A 16,062-nucleotide genomic window follows, 5' to 3' on the forward strand; every position below is an offset into this window, starting at 1 on the left:
ACGTTTAATGGTTACACTTCAACTGGCACCTCACGGCATTAATTTAGTGGTTACACTTCCAATTTACTGACATTTTATCTTCTTTGCACACTACAGGCAAGTTGTCAGTCAAGACAGTGTGCACATGCATGCACATACACAAATACATATGTGAGATTTTTGGCTGGTGTCGTACACCTGAGTGGGACTTGTGGAATACCACAGTGACAGGTGGATGTGCATTTGTGCCCCTGATTGTTGTTGCCTGGAGCTGCACACAAATACATGTCAGAACACAGGGTGAACAAACACACAAACCACATTTACCCACACGCCTGCTGTAAATTCTCCCTCCCTCTTATTGATTCATTCATTTTCCTTCAGCATGCAGGAAGAGTTTGTCCTGTTTTATAATGTGTGTGGCGTTCTAAGACTTTCATTATTGAGCCTGATGCAACACACTGCTCTTTGGCCTAGTTCTCTGAGGTCTCCTTCATCTCATACTGTAAGAGGAACTTGAATTATTAGATGTGATTACGATGAGGCTCTGCTGCCCAAATGATTCCCACAGGAATTCAACCACAATTTTGGGATCAGCAGGCTCTAAGAAGAAGAAGCAAATGTTATCTTGTATTATTATGTGATGTGATTTTAGTCAAAAATCTTGAGGGATGTTAAAAGATTCCCCCTTAAACTAAACTATTGCATGTGACGCGCTGAAGATGCAGTTGATTTTGACTCATTAGGACCATATCAATCACTACCAGCTATAAAACAATTATGTTGAGTAATAATTAATGAACTTGCAGCAGTGTGAAATGTTTCCAGCAACACCCCCTCCAAATTCCTCTCTCACGGCCTTCATGGTTCTCTCTATCTTCCTCCCTCCCTCCTCCCGTCTCACTCAAGCTATGACTTGCACCCATCTTGCCCCCACCTCTTTCTCCCTCGCAACCAACAACATTCCTTCGTCCTGAAACTTCCCTTCCTCTGTAACAAAAGCGGGAAAAGACGAAGGGCGGCGATCAGGAAGAAACACTACACTGATGGCTGTGCCCGCCTGAGTTTGACTGTTTGTTTATGTTCATACAACAGCAACGGTGTGACTGTGACTAGGCCGGGCTGCCGTCGGTCCCCATGGCAGCATGCGTAGAATCATTGTCAATAATGCCTAATGTTGTGGGAGTTCCCCCTTGAAACACCAGTGAGTCATCAGCGGCCCTCTCGGATGAAAATCACCACCATCAGCTGAATGACAAAGATATGAGACACCCATACACAAAAGGAAAATCTATCGCCTGCCCACTGAAGTTGTTGAAATAGTGAGCTTTTGCATGTGTGTAAAGCAGACAGACAGGAGTGAGGGTGGGACGGGAGCAAGGAGTCGAGCAGGAGGGCGTAAAAAGAGGCAGAGACTATGTGATCAAATGAGCGGGAGGCTTGCCTGGGGTGTGGACTTAAAAAGAGGGCAGGGTAAAAGTGGGCGGGTGGGTAGTTACTAGGCTTGTGTTTGTGCATTTAGACTCTGAGTCTGAAATTAGTGTCCTAGAGAGCAGGAGAACAACTTGAAGAGACACATTGCCATCAAACAGTAAGTCAAAGATTCTTCTTGTGCTTTTCAAATACCTCTATCCTCTCTACAGCTGCTGCAGAAACAACTGTCCTGTTTGAATAAGAGTCCTTCTGATTTGCTCCAGTGTTTGTTTGTTTTGGTTTTTTTTGTACTTCACTATTTAGAAAAAGAAAAAAATGAGGGAAACTGAGTAAAGGCAGGTGTGTGTGTGTGTACCTCCCTCCAACTTTACTACTGAATAACAATCCATCATAGCTGGGCAGGTGAGGCTGCTTTCCAGATGTGCTCAGTACCTGCAACAGTTGTTGCACTGAAGCGAGAGGATTACTTTCTTTCTTCCTTTCCAGATTTTAACATTGTAAAACTCAACCTCAGCCATTTGTTTTCCATTTTGCGTAATGGAAAATATGCCACATCCAGAACAGATTTAAAACTCCCAGCAGCAACAGATGACACGTCTTGTTTCCAGGCAAAATTCTTGGTGAAGTATTCCACCAGTGTGTTTCAAATTTAAAGCATTCAACTGCTGAGCATTTAAGTTCACTTATTATTTTTTTTCACCCAGAAGTTGTTCATTAAAGTTTGGTCGTCTGGCAACTCAAGAGCTCGGCTGTTGTTTGAGCTCTCAGTGCTTCAGGCAAAAGAATTACACAAATATTTAAAAAGTCAACCTTTCACTTCATTGTAGCTCTCTGAAGCAGATGATAGGTGGGAAATATCGGTAGGGATGTGTCAGCCGGGATCACGTGTTTCACTGTGCCCCCGGCGCTCTGTATATGTGTGTGGTTACGTGCGAGAAAGGGAGCTGAGTGTGTGTGAGTGTGTGTGTGTGTGTGTATGTGTGGACCCAGCCCTTGACCACTCCTTCACTGGAGAAAGAACCAGCACATTCCAGATGTGACTCTTCCTCTGTTCACACCCAGTGTAGCTTAAATGTTGCATACAGATATAGATAGTTTCACTTACGAGGAAGGCTGGAGCGAATATCAGAGATTGAATCTGTGATATCTCAGGGCAGAGCCACCTGTAGAGGGGCTGGTGAAGTGGAACAGCTGCAGGTACAGTTAAGAGGCCAAAAGAGCAGTGGAAAAGAGAGTTTTGTAATTAGCCACTTTTGTAAGTACATTCTCAAAATCTAATCAAGTGGGTGTGGTGTGGACCAGCGAAGAGAGGGGATTGCAGGTATTCTCTGCAGTTATTTTAAGGAGTGGCAGGTTTGTTTAAAGCACAAGACAAGTCTGAACTCATCTGCCTGTCAGGAACTTCCCTCCTCAACACTCTCTCTGTACCAACAGTATCTCTTTGCCCAGAGATCAACTGATTTTGTTTACTGATCTCTGTCGGCACAAATATTCTCCAACACCTCGCTGCGATTCTTGATAGGAACATCATCTTGCCCGTCTATTTGCAGGCATTTCTCTGGGAGCGCGTTAGCTGTAACTCAAAGTAATTAGAAGTTGTGAAGCCACGCCCTGAGTGGGTGCCAGGTTTTGGTCTTTTGCTTTGCAGCTCTGGATGTGTGTGTGTTTGTGTGTCTGTCATTTAATGGCTGCCTTTGTGAAACCAGGCAGGAAGTGTGCAGCCTTTGTTTGAGGCCCTGTTTGATTCTTTAGCTTATATTAGCTGCTAGTTGTTGTGGGTGTGTGTGTGTGTGTGTGTGTGTGTGTGTGTCTTTCTTTATTAGGTCGAGTTAGCCCTCCAGTTATGTTCATGCTGCATAATAAAGAGTGGGAAGTGGAATAACAAGTTTCCTCTTGTGCCTGTCTCTGTCTCTCTCTCTCTCCAGAGCAGTCACCATGCTGATTCTCCTCGCTGCCATCTTTGCCCTTCACATCATTGGCATCATCCTTCTCCTGGTGGCCACCATTGACAATGTAAGTCATTACATTTATCTGTGTTTAAATCACTTTGAATTATTTACTTTCCACATGCTTGTAGAGGACGGCACCATCATCTCCACCATAAAGACTCGTTACAGCCCAAGGCATCACTTCCCCAGCATCATCTCTAACTTCCTGGCTAGTTTGAGTGTTAAAATGACAGTTGACAGTCTCATGCTGACAGACAGCAAAGAGTCAGGACTGATGAGTGATTGGCCTTCATTCCTTCTCTCTCAGTGGTCCACTGTTCCTCTCAGGGCCACATAGGTGCCACGGTGTTGTAACTCAGTGCCACTGAGTGCATTTCCGTTGTGTACTCATCTAAACTGCAGGCAAGGCGTCAGTCAGACAGTGCACATGTAATACTAACATGAAAATATGTGAGATTCCTGCCTGAGTGTCGCATACCTGAGCGAGAGAATGCCACAGTGACAAGCGGATGTGCATTGCTCCTTTTGATTGTTGTCCCCTTGCCTGCAGCTTCACACAAATACGTGTCAGAACACAGGGTGGACACACACACAAAATATGTTTACCCACAATCCCGCTCGGAATTGATTCATTCATTTTTCCCGATGACGCAGGAATGTTGTACATATTTAAGCAACAGCTGCAACAAAATCGCACATGTTTTTCAACTGTAACATTTTGTCTGTCTGTCCGTCTTTTCAGGCCTGGTGGATGACTGACAACTACGCCACTGATGTGTGGGGTCGGTGGATACAGACAGACGGAGTGTGGAACCTCACGGATCTTCCCACAGGCTCACACTACCCAACGGGTAAGACACACACACAGTTATGTGTCACTCACAGGGAAGGGAGAACCTGTTTTCCATTCATACAACACCTGAACACTCAAAGTCATATTTACTTCTCAATAAAACCAAACTGCTCCCTCACTGTTTAAACGATTTTCTGCCGCACACTACGACTTACTGTCTTTGTACTGTTTGTGTTCACTATTTATTCAAGTCACTGAAAACCTGGCTTTAAATCTACGTATTCAAGTAATTCTCTAATACTAAACATTAACCGACTGGTGACTAGCGACTATATTTAGTAGTTAGTAGTAATTATGTTAAGGGAAAGCCCAACAGATTTTTTTCTGTAAGAGGTGGACAATGTTGATTTTCTTTTAAAGACAAAAAAATCTCAAATGATGGGTTGGCATCTGCTTGAATGGTTAGAAAAACGTGCTGATTTGGAAAAATTTCAATGGATTTGTGCTTAGCTCAGCTAGTACTTTAAGCGGTGTGAGGGATATTATTAAATACCACAGCGGACTAATGGGTTAAATATTTGCGCTGAAAAACTCAACCCACCTTGCTGATTCAAATTTAGCTAAATTCTGATTGGCGCACAGAAGTACATGACATCACCTGTTTCTAAATGAGCCCCGCCCCCTCAACACGTGAGATAGACAGAAACAGAAATCACTCCTGAGACAACCAGAACTGTAGTAGAAAATAGTGTGTTCATGTAAGATTTCACCTTTTACAGTAAGATGAACAAAAATTCTTTGAGAGATCCACGTGAAAGGAAAAATAAGTAGCTGTAACAATTTTTTTAAGTGTTTTCCACATGCTCCCAAACATTGAATGTAAGTCAGTCAGGGACACAGCGGGTTAGCAGTTATCCAAATTATTATGTTTTTCACATTGCAAATTGAAAGCACTTCAAAATGATGCTGCCATATAGGCATAGACATACAAGACATACCATTATGTAGCAAACTGAAAGTAAAGACTTATGTTTGCCTCCTAAACCTTATGTATAGGGATGGGTATGGTTTTGGTTAAACGGTAATTATAGCTTTGGATCTTCAAAGCATACAAAACATACAGAAGTTGTTGTTTGTCCTCACGTGGCAGCATAATTATCATGTTTTAAAATCCTAAAACATTTAATATGTTTGAACCAGATTCAAAACAAAGTATCACTGTACCATCGCTGTCTCCTGGGTGTGTCAGGGTGATGTCTAGCACATACCTCTCCTACCCATCACACACGTGTGTCCTCATTGTGTTGCCCTCTCTCTGGCTCCCCCTGCAGACTACCTCCAGGCGGTGCAGGCCAGCTCCGTGCTCGCTTGCATCTTCTCCATCCTGGGCATCTTTGTGTTCGTGGCTCAGCTCTTTACCCTCGCCAAAGGACAGAGGTTCACCATCTCTGGCATCTTTCAGCTCCTCGCATGTGAGTATTTTTTCTTAATTTTCTCAATCTCGTTTTGATTACTTTCTATCTCTCTGCATTTCCCTCAATCATGTCCTCACTGACATCTCCTTCCCCTCCAGGCCTGTGCATTATGATCGCAGCCTCCATCTACACAGACCGCTTCCACTTAAATGAGAATAACGGTTGGTACGGTCACAGCTACATCCTGGCTTGGATCGCCTTTGGTCTTACGTTCATCTCCTCCATCACTTACTTTGTGCTACGTAAGAAGACTGCATGAGAAGGACACTAGAGCTAGCTCCAACCAGCCCAAAACCTTTGGCTGGATCTACTCCTTCAGCTGAAATCTGGTTTTAGTCACAGATGTCTTATATTTGCCTGTTTTGGACATCAGATTTGAGCTGCTTGTGTATATTCAGCTACAGATATATCAGACCTTTCGATCCTCTCAAATACATACAAGTGTTTAACTGAGTGTGCTGTCAGGGTTTCACAGACTGTGTAGTAAAAGGGCAAACTCAGTCATGCACAGATGTATTTGAGTATGTTTTCAGGCAGGAGTTTTGGGCTGGATTTCTTGTGGGCATCTAAGGATTTTAGATTTAAAATTTGCCTTAATGCGTATGAGATGCTATAATAAATTAAGATCTGTCAATGTTTCTGGATTATAACAAAAGCAGGTTGAAGAGTCAAATATGTGCTTTTGTTTCTTTGATGTATTTACATATAGATATGGATTCGAGTGTTGGATAAAAAGGGGCGAGTTTATCAGTTTAGTTTGTTTTTTTCTTTTGTTATTTTATTGTTCGTTCACCAATGTTCACTTATCTGCGCTGGTATTACTTCAAATAACGTGCCACTAATTAAACCGAGTGTAACTACAGCATGGCAGCATTGATTTTCAAAGTATTTTTGCAAAGTTGTGCTGTTTTGAAGCCTTAAAAAAACCCATGATATGCCACCTGTTGTAGATTTGTGTATGATCTAATGATGCAAATGTGATATAAAGTTTAAAATCAATAATATAATGCAGTTGAGTTTTTTTTGCAATAATATCTAATTAGGAAATGCCAAATCATTGCTATATCAGCCTGACCAGAAACTCTTACACTACATCACTGTAGACGGTTTATATAAAGCTGTCAGAGTAGGGAGACAGAAAATAATTAACCTGTAATTATACATAACTCACCTTATCAATTATAATGTAATGTAAATCCAACCATGTACCAGTAATATACCACACCTTCAAACCTCTCGTGTATTCTCCTTTGTCAAATCAGTGTGACAGAAAGGCAACTGCCTTGACCTTCAAAGCGTGAGACACAATGTGTAAATATGCTTCGTCTCCCATAATGCTCTATGTCTGATGCTGTTGTATTTTTGCTACCGTTATTTCTCATTATGGATGACGATGACAGTGATTTTTACAATAATAAAACAGGATTTCCAACCAATTATTGAAGTTATTCGTTGTGTCTTCTCCACTTGTCATAATTATGTTCTATTGGCTTCTTTGTTGCAAACTTCCTTTGAGGCTTGTAGACAGAAAGAGGTGAAATGTTTCAAACAGAGATTATCACATTTATTTAAATTTTTGTGCCTCAGCCAAGACAAAATATTTCCTGTTACATTATGAAATTGCAAATAGTTCCTATAATAGTTCTTAAAAAGCACAGACAAGGCTCTGCTTACTAAGGAAACTTTAGAGGGCTACATTTCAGAGCCAGATTCTTGGCGACTTTTACGGAGGAGCAATAGAAAGCATCCTGACGGGAAACATCACAAACTGGCATGGTTTGTGCACAGCCCAGGACAGGAGGGCTCTACAGCGGGTGATTAAAACCGCCCAGAACATCACTGTACCATCTTCAGAGCATCAGTGATATTGGTGAAGTGAGCTGTCTGCACAGAGCCCAAAGGATACCAAAAGACAACACCCACCATAGCAAGTCTGTTCACCATGCTGCAATCTGACAAAAGATAAAGTAGTATCCACGGCCGTATCTTGTATATACACAAATGAAATTGTACGATTTCTTTCGAAATAAGACAGTATATGAAGCACTTCTGTACTATGTTCAGTTTAAAACCCAGTAACTGTCAGTTACAGGTGTCCTCTGCATTTACTCTTCACTAGAAATGAGTGATTATGATCATGGCTGATTACCTGATAGATAAAACATGAGAAGGTGCCCTTCCAGCAGACAAAATGTGGTAAAGTGTCCTCTATTCACTATAAACATATCACAACTTTCTGTGGTGCCCTTTTTTAAAAAAATTTTCCACCCCTGCCGCTCAAACAGTGGAAACAACCGCAGTCCACCACTGCGTTCACATGTACATGAGCTGACTTTCATGTTGGGAAGTGGAGGGGATGGCGGTGGCGTGACAGCTGCTGGCTGCCAAGCCAGAGACCGCAGTCCAAGATGGCGTTTAAGCGTGAAACCACTGCATTTTCTTCTGACAAGATGTTGGGACATTTCCCAGCCATGTTTGTGGCAACAAAGACTGGTATTTTAAGATAAGGATCATTTCTTCCTAATCCTAGACAGGTGTTTTTTGTGCCTTAAACTAACCAGAACACAAGCACAGCGCTGTCACAACATAAAATTGAAAACTGAACATAAAGGAACGTAAAGTTGCACCATAAAGAAAAGCAAAATTCAACATATCTATGGTTTACTGACATTTAAATTGCCAACATTTATTCTGGTGATGATGGGTTGTGATAGGCACAGATCCTCAAGTCATCAAGAGACTCCAGTCTAGACATGTACAGCGGTTCAAAGTGGGCTGTAGTCCTCCTCTGCATTGTAAAGGTCCTCCTGGTGTCCTGGCAGGGTCATGTGGAGGGGTGATGGAGAAGGAAGGGAGAGGCGGTGGAATGGTGATGCAGGCGCAGCGTGGGGTGGGGGAGGAGGGAAGGAGTCAGAGTGGGAGAGGGGAGGAGGAAGGGAGTTGGAGTGCGTGAGCCTCGGAGCGGAGGCCGGCAACGCTGCAGACGGGGGCTCGTAGTAGGGAGACAAGTGGGAGATCCGCGGGGGGGACGGGGGACAGGCCAGGGGGGTGGCTGGGTTGTAATAAGGTGGCAGGAGCCCCACGAAGTTAAAGCTGCAGGCGTTGAGGCCGGAGGTGCGCCTGGGTCCCACCATCAGGACCTTCTTGGTGTAGTTGTTGAGGGTGGAGACGCCGGCTGACATGCAGACTGTGAAGGCGAGCCAGGCAACACTGACGGAGACACAGAGGAACAGGAGGGATATCACCAATGTGTGGTTAGCTTGGTTTAACATCTGTGCAGAAGGTGTGAACTCCTGTGTAACCTGGTACACTGTAGAGTGGGTCCATTCACACTTTGGCCTGAGAGAAAATGCAAGTGTGAGTGTGATTTACTTCTTTTTTTCTTAAGTTTTTCAGCAAAAACAAAGTAACACACAACAGCGCAATAACATCCAAGACAAACACAAATGCACACAAACATTATTTAAAGAACAACAATAAGACTCTGGCCATTAATTGTATTTGTGGGTGCCAAGTTTTCAAGAAATCCTCTTTTTCATATTAAATGGTACCATTTATTTTGTCAAGTGGGATAGCTGGAAAATTTCATTTATCCTGTGAGATATTGTAGGAAGACAGATTTCCAATTAACTGTGTTACAACTTCTCATAGGTTAGTGCAAGATCGATATTTTCTATTTTTTGAACTTTTCCCAAGAATCTGCTTTGCTTGTGCCAAGCAGACCGGGCGAGGTGTTTTATTATATTCAACCGAATGAATAAAAGTATGAAGTCGCCCTTCTGCTTTTCACAGCGCCAACACAAAAAGATCCAGACTCCACCCTGTTCAGTCTTTTCTGTGTATCATACTCTGTGTATTGTTTTAAGAGATAGTTCATGCCTTAAATCAAAAGAGCATTTCCAGTCCAAGTCTCTTTCCCAGGGTTATGTTATGTTTTCACCTATGTCTGTTGGTTGGTTTGTTGGCTTGTCAGCAGGATGACACAAAAACTACTGAACTGATTTCCACAAAAGTTGGGCAGAGGATGGGTCTCAGTCTAGAAAAGACCCCATTAGCATTTGGTCCAAATGAAGAGACGGATCTAGGGATTTTTTCTTACTTTCTTTGGTGTTGCGACATTATCATTAATCTCTCAGGGAATACTACATAGATCTTAATGAAAAAAATCCAGCATATGTAGGTGGCTGTTATCTATGAGTGAGTACAATTTGATGCTGATCCTCGATCTGGTGAGCTTAAATTATGGTAAAGCAGTTATTGCTGATTCAAAATTAAGTGGAAACATGTTTTAAATTGGATTAGGCTTGATTGAATTGGGCCTTGGCGGAGGTATGCACTCTACTGAGGGGCACTGTAGTTAGTTTTGTAGCTGTGGTTGTAAAACTGAGAGCATGATGCTACAAAGAATGTGTTGAGGACAGCGTGTGGGGCATGGCCAGACAGGAGAACACCCCAGATATAAGGCAAGCCTGAGGGACTACATGTCCCAGCTGACTGGGAGTCTGAACTGACAGAATTTGATGTGGAAAAGTTTGCCCGGGCTGCTCTGAACATCTGGACCTGACCCAGACGAGAAACATGACTCTAAATCACAATGGATTTAAGTTATTCAGGCAAAGACTCAACAGGAAGTAAATGTTTTGCAAGAAATGCACAACCAGAAAAACCCTCAGCACACTGTGGGCCCAGTCTGAAAGGGAGCAGCCAAGTTGAGCAAGGATCAAAGCGGGTTTGGATTCCAGTCTCGATCAGGCCCCATGTGTATCTGATTTTAGTGCACAGTACTAATGAACTCACTAGAAGGCCCAGGAGTAGCCATAGCTGTGAGGTTTGAAGTCCTCTGGTCCCATTGAGACAGTGGTCTGAAACACCTGCATGAACATCATGTGACCCACCATCCCGAGCAGACCTGCGAAGACAAACAAAGTAAATATACCAAACTGGTTGAGCAATTTAAAGGGAAGACGATCGTCATGGTGGTTATTATGTGTAGCTACCAAAGTCTGATTCAGACACCTACCTCCCAGGACTGTGAAGACAGCAGCAAAAGCGTTGAGCAGCTGTCCCCAGCGTTGCGTGGAGGGACAACAGGTCCTGATACACAACTGCACAGACAGCAGCGTGCAGCTGATCAACAGCAGCCCGATGTACATGAGCTCCAGCGTAAGTGACAGCCACATCATTGCTGTGGAGGGAGGAGGAGAAGAGGCTGAGCACGGAGACAGACGGAGGTTTGGATTTTTAAGCAATTAGCCAACCAAGAACATAGTGCCCACAAAAATGCTGAAAAGCGATGAATCCATTTACCTTTTTCAGACCCTGGAGTTAAAGTATGAAACCCTCGACACTTCTCTTCTACAATTCAAAAGACAAAATTAAATGCAGTAAGACATTTTATACTAACAGGAAATATAGCTGTTGGCACTGAAAAGCTTTTAGAAAACAGTTAAAGTGGTGATATGTAAAAATAACCATTACAGCAGTGATATTTTGGTGCACAGTCAGCATTGTTTGTCTATTTACGAGAAAAACAGATTAAAAACTGCACATTTAATGAACTCTGCAATTACTGTGTGAATAACCAGACTGAGGTAGCAGTTTGCATAAAGCGTTGACACGGCCTTAAGTAACCTGTTAGGAGATTATAAGATTTGTTTGGTGTAAATCTGGGCGGATGGGGCTTCGGGCACGTAGCACCACAGAATGAGACTTTTTTACTGCGTCTCTTACTTTTAATTTTGTGGATAGTTTTTTTCCTTTCACTTATTATTTCAACATGAAAGCTTTTGTGTCTCATCTTCAAAAATGTGTTTCTCCTCCACTGCTGGCAATGCCAATTTAGAAATAAATAAAACCAACTTGTTTTCGCCGTCGACTAAGCTTCTTTGTGGCTTGTTTACCAGTGTGTTTACATGACAGCTGCAATAATCAGAGTACCGTACTTGGCTCTAAATTACAGTGGCCGGTAAGCTCAACACACTGCGACTTAAGAAAAACAGATGCATAAAGACGAAGCAGAAGGAAATGAAGAAAACATTTTCAAGGACAGACTTTTTGACGAAAAGTGTGTTTATTTATTTGACTGTTTTCACTATATTTGGTTATTTGTTTGCATTTTTCAGTGTTTTTCTCTAAATATCTTGCTTTTTTTTGTTTTTTCATTCATTCTCTAATCGCATTTTCATTTGCAGTGCATTGGGTTCTCAGGGCCACTGTACTAAATACATTATTAACATTCATTCAAATGCTTGGAATGATTTTTTGGAATTATAAATCTATTATGCAAATGCTTATTACTCTGATATACATAACGCTGCAATACAGCATTCAAGAGAAATACTATAATAGCCGTTAATGTGACATTAACTCAGGCAACAAATTATCACGGTTGACCCCATTTCACCTCCATGTAGTTACACAATGAACAGTGGCGTCAGTGGTGGAAGAAATACTCAGATCTTGTACGTGAAAGTGGCAATGCCACAGTGTGTAAATACATACAGGTACAAAGTATCAGCATTAAAAAAACACAAATTATAGTTGAACAATATTTGGATCCCTTCATAACAAGATGCCTTCATTAATACATTAAGAAGGAAATGTACGCCTCTTGCAGCGGGGTCAGAGTCGGAGGATTGATGTTTGCTTTCATCGATGCCGACTATTAAATACCAAATCATTAATCAGTTTGAATTTTTAGCTTAAATTCAGTATCATTCAATCTCAACCCCTTAAAGGCTGACTGAGCAGGATTCGAAGGTTGCAGTTTGTAAGCACAACATGCAAAGTTGGCCCCTCCCACCCGGCTCAACGACATCAGGAGCCAGCGCAACAGCTCGCACGCTGTGATTGGCTGGAAAGTGCAGGGTCTCTGCAGATACAGACACTTTGAGTGAGTCTTCAGTGAGGACTGGGAGGGATTATTTTTGTATCGGCCTATACATTGTTTTTGTTTTTTTTAGAGAAAACCTACTTATTCTGGCGTTAAAATCAGCTGCAAATGAGATGCTGAAAACCCAGCCGATGTTTGTGATTCCTATTAACCTTTCTCTCTCTGGGTTTCTAATCCATAATTGAGTCATGCTGTTGAAGTCTAAATCTCTGTGAGCAGAACACACACTGATGATAATCCTCTTTGGGCTCAGCACAAACACACACACACACTCATACACACACATGGGCACACGTACAAATTAACACACCTACGGCCTGGATTCGTATTATCACCTTGGATTTCCTGTCCTCCTCTGACCTATTTCATTGTTGTCGCACTAGTGCCACAGTTAGTGGACAGATAGTTTGTTTCGCTTCCTGTTTCCTCATCTCACCTTGGGATTATCCTCTATCGCACACACACACACACACACACACACACACACACAACCTGATCAACACATATGGCCAGGGATATGCAAATGAAATCCCTTCAAATGTTACCAATTGTGTTCTGTAAATACTGCCTCATGTATTACGGAGGTCTGTCGGTGCTTCTGCATAGATCTCTTTGTCTAAATCCTGTGTCCTCTCATTTATTAATTTCCTCTACTTGCTTAATCCTTTTCAGGGTCACTAATGACACATCTGGGTTGTTTTTCTTTTTGTCTTTTTAGAAACAACTGAACAGTCCCTATAGAAATCACAAAAATGATCTAAACATTTTAAACCTGTTTCACATTTCCACCTATTTTCCTCCTCTCTCACCCCATGTGTCTGCGTAGATGTTCTCCTCACAGATGATGAACAGGCCAGTGTGGAAGGCGGGGAAGACAAAGCGGTCGTCCCCCGTCTCCCAGAAGAACTGGATGTTGGAGGAGTTGGACACGCCAGGAACGGGGATGCAGTTGGTGTGCTTGGTGGCCGTACAGAGGGGCTTGGGCACCTTCTGCTGCCCCACACACCAGTAGGAGGACATGAGGGCAGTGCCGCCCAGGAAGAGAGACACAACCGTCTGGATAAAGGAGAGGCGAGGGGAGCGCATCTGCTGCAGGAACGCCATCATGCCAGGGATTAAACGAGGGCTTGGGCTGGCAGAGGAAGAGCAGGGATGGAGACAGACATGTGCACAATGAGAGGTGGTAAAATATTCAAATTCTTAACAGCAGTGTTCAAGAGAAAACATTTCCTACTTCACTCAGAAAACAAAAGGTCACATGTCAGCACTGTATGTTAAATGTCTGACAAGGGAATGAGTGGCTTAAGTTTTTCATTGTTAATCCAGTACACCTCCACTGCAGCTTGTCACTAAAAATATCACCAGCATGTTATTAGTTTCCAAGGAGAAGCAGGTCTGCCCAATTGCCTGAGATGATTAGTGAGGCGTTTGAAAGAGGAAGGTGCGGGGGAGCCAACCGTTTTACATGACTAATCACATTTAAAGAATAAAAAGACTGTGACAGAAAATCAGCACACTACTGGTAATTGGTGGGCCGACAGACGGCTAAATCAGAGGAATATAGAGGAAAACTGCTGTCACCATGGAACCTCACCAGGAGACAGACGCTTAAACCGATACCTCTGAGCGCTTGACGTCAAGCGGTGAATTAAATTTGAACGAAGGGGAGAAGAAAAAAAAAAAAAGAAACACTCACCTCCTTCAGCCTCTCTTACTTTATCTGCAGTTCCTTCATGGAGTTGAGGGTGGAAGCTGAAAGAAACATCCGGCCCTGCTCCTCCAGCCGCCTGCGCTCCCTTTCACTCTTCATCTGATAGTGAGAGTGATGGGAGGATTTTGGCCGTCACAGTGACCTCTGAGAGCAGTGTGACTGTCAGTCTTTATGATCCGACCCCTGAGCAACCCGACACAACTGTAAGCATATCACACAGAGACGCACACATACACACACAAACACAAACACACACTCCTCTTCTTTAATCCATCCGTATAAATCCAAACTCTGTTCCATCTGTTTTCATTTTGAGTCCTAGACTCATTTTTATCTATTTCTTTCACCTCTCTCCTTTATCTACCCCCCCACCCCTTCCTACGCTTCCCAGCCTGTGAAGGCACACAGCACTCAGTGTTTTCTGTTAAAATCAACATGACCTTGAAACGGTGGATAAATAAGTCAGATACACACTAATTCAGGGACAATACTGCCTTAATTCCATATCTGTACACCAACTTTCAGAGGCAACAATCTGACTCAGAGAGGTGGTGACGCCACAATAAAGGGCTGCAGTCTTTTCATAACTTCAGTGTAAAGAGATTTTTAGGGCATCATGAGTCACTTTTAAAGGACATGATATCCTTATCTGGATGTTTTTAACACTGTAGGAATGTATACTGTAACAGTGTTTGTTCAATACAATTGAAGAATCCAATTTTAAATTAGTTTATGTCAAATTTGGAGTCTTTCAGGAGCTGAATGTTTCAACCATTTACCCATTACTCTTATGTAACTATTTCAAGTATTTATGTATGACTTTTAGGTAGCCTATTTTACAATTCCTCCTGTAATTGCAGCTAAATATTTCAGCCATTTATCCATTACCTTAAGTTGTTTATTTAAACCATTAGCCATTAGTTTTAGCTAACTATTTCACCAATATAACCATAAGGTTACTTTTAGCTATAATTAGCCTATCAATTTCTACCATCTATACTTCCAGCTATTTGACCATTTATCCATAACTTTTAGGTAACTGGTTCGAGTATTTATGTATTAGTTTTAGCTTATTTCGCAATTTGTCCATTCCTTTAGCTATCTATCTCAACCATTAGCCATTAGTTTGGCTAATTATTCTACTAATTATCCATCACTTTTAGCCATATCCTACTTATCTATTTCAACCATTTATACTTTTGGCTATTTTGACAACTTTTCCATTACTTTTAGCTAACTATTTCAGCCATTTAGCCATACATTTATCCATTTAACAATTTATTTACTACTTTTAGATGTAGTAAATAAGTTGTCTTTTAGATAGACAATTTCAAATGTTTTTTCCTTTACTTTTAGCCAACAGTTTGGACCATTCAGCCATTACTATTTGACTTCTTTGCTTTAACGTTAGACCTAACATCAACTTCTCTGCATGATTGTTAATTATAGTTACTATTTTACTGTGGGGTCAATGTGAATGTACTTATACATATATAATGTTATGCATATATTACAATCATAATGTCATTTTTTCCACATTAACTGATGTAACACTTCTCTACTCTTCCCACCAGCCCTGCAGCCCCAGCAGAAGTACTCCTGGTTGGGAATCACATTCCTACTATAAGCCACTGCAGCAGAATATATCAAATCATAGTTCATAATATGAACAAACTGCAGTTGCATTTATGAAAAAGGAAAGTCTGAGCTAAAACAAAAATGTACAATTATATAATTGTGATTATTGGCATTTAAACTATTGATAAATCATCTTTCATGACTGCATCATCACTGTATATTATATCTAGTTGAACTTTTACCTAAGCTAA

General features: G+C 41.9%; 2 protein-coding genes across 3 annotated transcripts; one reads left to right on the forward strand and one right to left on the reverse strand.

Annotated features, from left to right (window-relative positions):
* The first annotated feature begins 1,482 nt into the window (after positions 1-1,482).
* LOC311267500 (epithelial membrane protein 1) lies at positions 1,483-7,066 on the forward strand. The gene is made up of 5 exons (XM_084370593.1): positions 1,483-1,570; positions 3,339-3,426; positions 4,105-4,213; positions 5,487-5,627; positions 5,729-7,066. Exons 2-5 carry the CDS (start codon positions 3,349-3,351, stop codon positions 5,887-5,889), a joined length of 489 nt encoding a protein of 162 aa, XP_084226719.1. The 5' UTR covers positions 1,483-1,570; positions 3,339-3,348; the 3' UTR covers positions 5,890-7,066.
* Positions 7,067-7,206: 140 nt separating this feature from the next.
* Positions 7,207-14,562, reverse strand: gsg1 (germ cell associated 1). 2 transcript variants are annotated; one of them, XM_084371252.1, is made up of 6 exons: positions 14,238-14,562; positions 13,332-13,654; positions 10,938-10,985; positions 10,651-10,815; positions 10,428-10,539; positions 7,207-8,840 (listed from the first exon to the last, which is right to left on the reverse strand). In XM_084371252.1, the coding sequence occupies exons 1-6, from the start codon at positions 14,330-14,332 to the stop codon at positions 8,396-8,398; spliced, it is 1,188 nt and encodes a 395-aa protein (XP_084227378.1). In that variant the 5' UTR covers positions 14,333-14,562; the 3' UTR covers positions 7,207-8,395. The 2 variants fall into 2 exon arrangements, with proteins under 2 accessions (XP_084227378.1, XP_084227379.1); XM_084371253.1 differs by having other exon boundaries at positions 14,219-14,345.
* Between the last annotated feature and the right edge of the window lie 1,500 nt (positions 14,563-16,062).

This window comes from Pagrus pagrus (assembly GCF_965226575.1).
Source record: "Pagrus pagrus genome assembly, chromosome: 13".
NCBI lineage: Eukaryota > Metazoa > Chordata > Actinopteri > Spariformes > Sparidae > Pagrus > Pagrus pagrus.

What these genes read in the sequence shown, in the direction of transcription:
- LOC311267500 (XM_084370593.1), top strand. Translation starts at nt 3,349, where the DNA reads ATGCTGATTCTCCTCGCTGCCATCTTTGCCCTTCACATCATTGGCATC. An exon ending in AGGCTCACACTACCCAACGG is followed by an intron (nt 4,214 to 5,486) that starts GTAAGACACACA and finishes CTCCCCCTGCAG; the next exon opens with ACTACCTCCAGGCGGTGCAG. An exon ending in CATCTTTCAGCTCCTCGCAT is followed by an intron (nt 5,628 to 5,728) that starts GTGAGTATTTTT and finishes CTTCCCCTCCAG; the next exon opens with GCCTGTGCATTATGATCGCA.
- gsg1 (XM_084371252.1), bottom strand. Translation starts at nt 14,332, where the DNA reads ATGAAGAGTGAAAGGGAGCGCAGGCGGCTGGAGGAGCAGGGCCGGATG. An exon ending in CATCTACGCAGACACATGGG is followed by an intron (nt 10,986 to 13,331) that starts GTGAGAGAGGAG and finishes TTTGAATTGTAG; the next exon opens with AAGAGAAGTGTCGAGGGTTT. An exon ending in TGTCTTCACAGTCCTGGGAG is followed by an intron (nt 10,540 to 10,650) that starts GTAGGTGTCTGA and finishes TTGTCTTCGCAG; the next exon opens with GTCTGCTCGGGATGGTGGGT.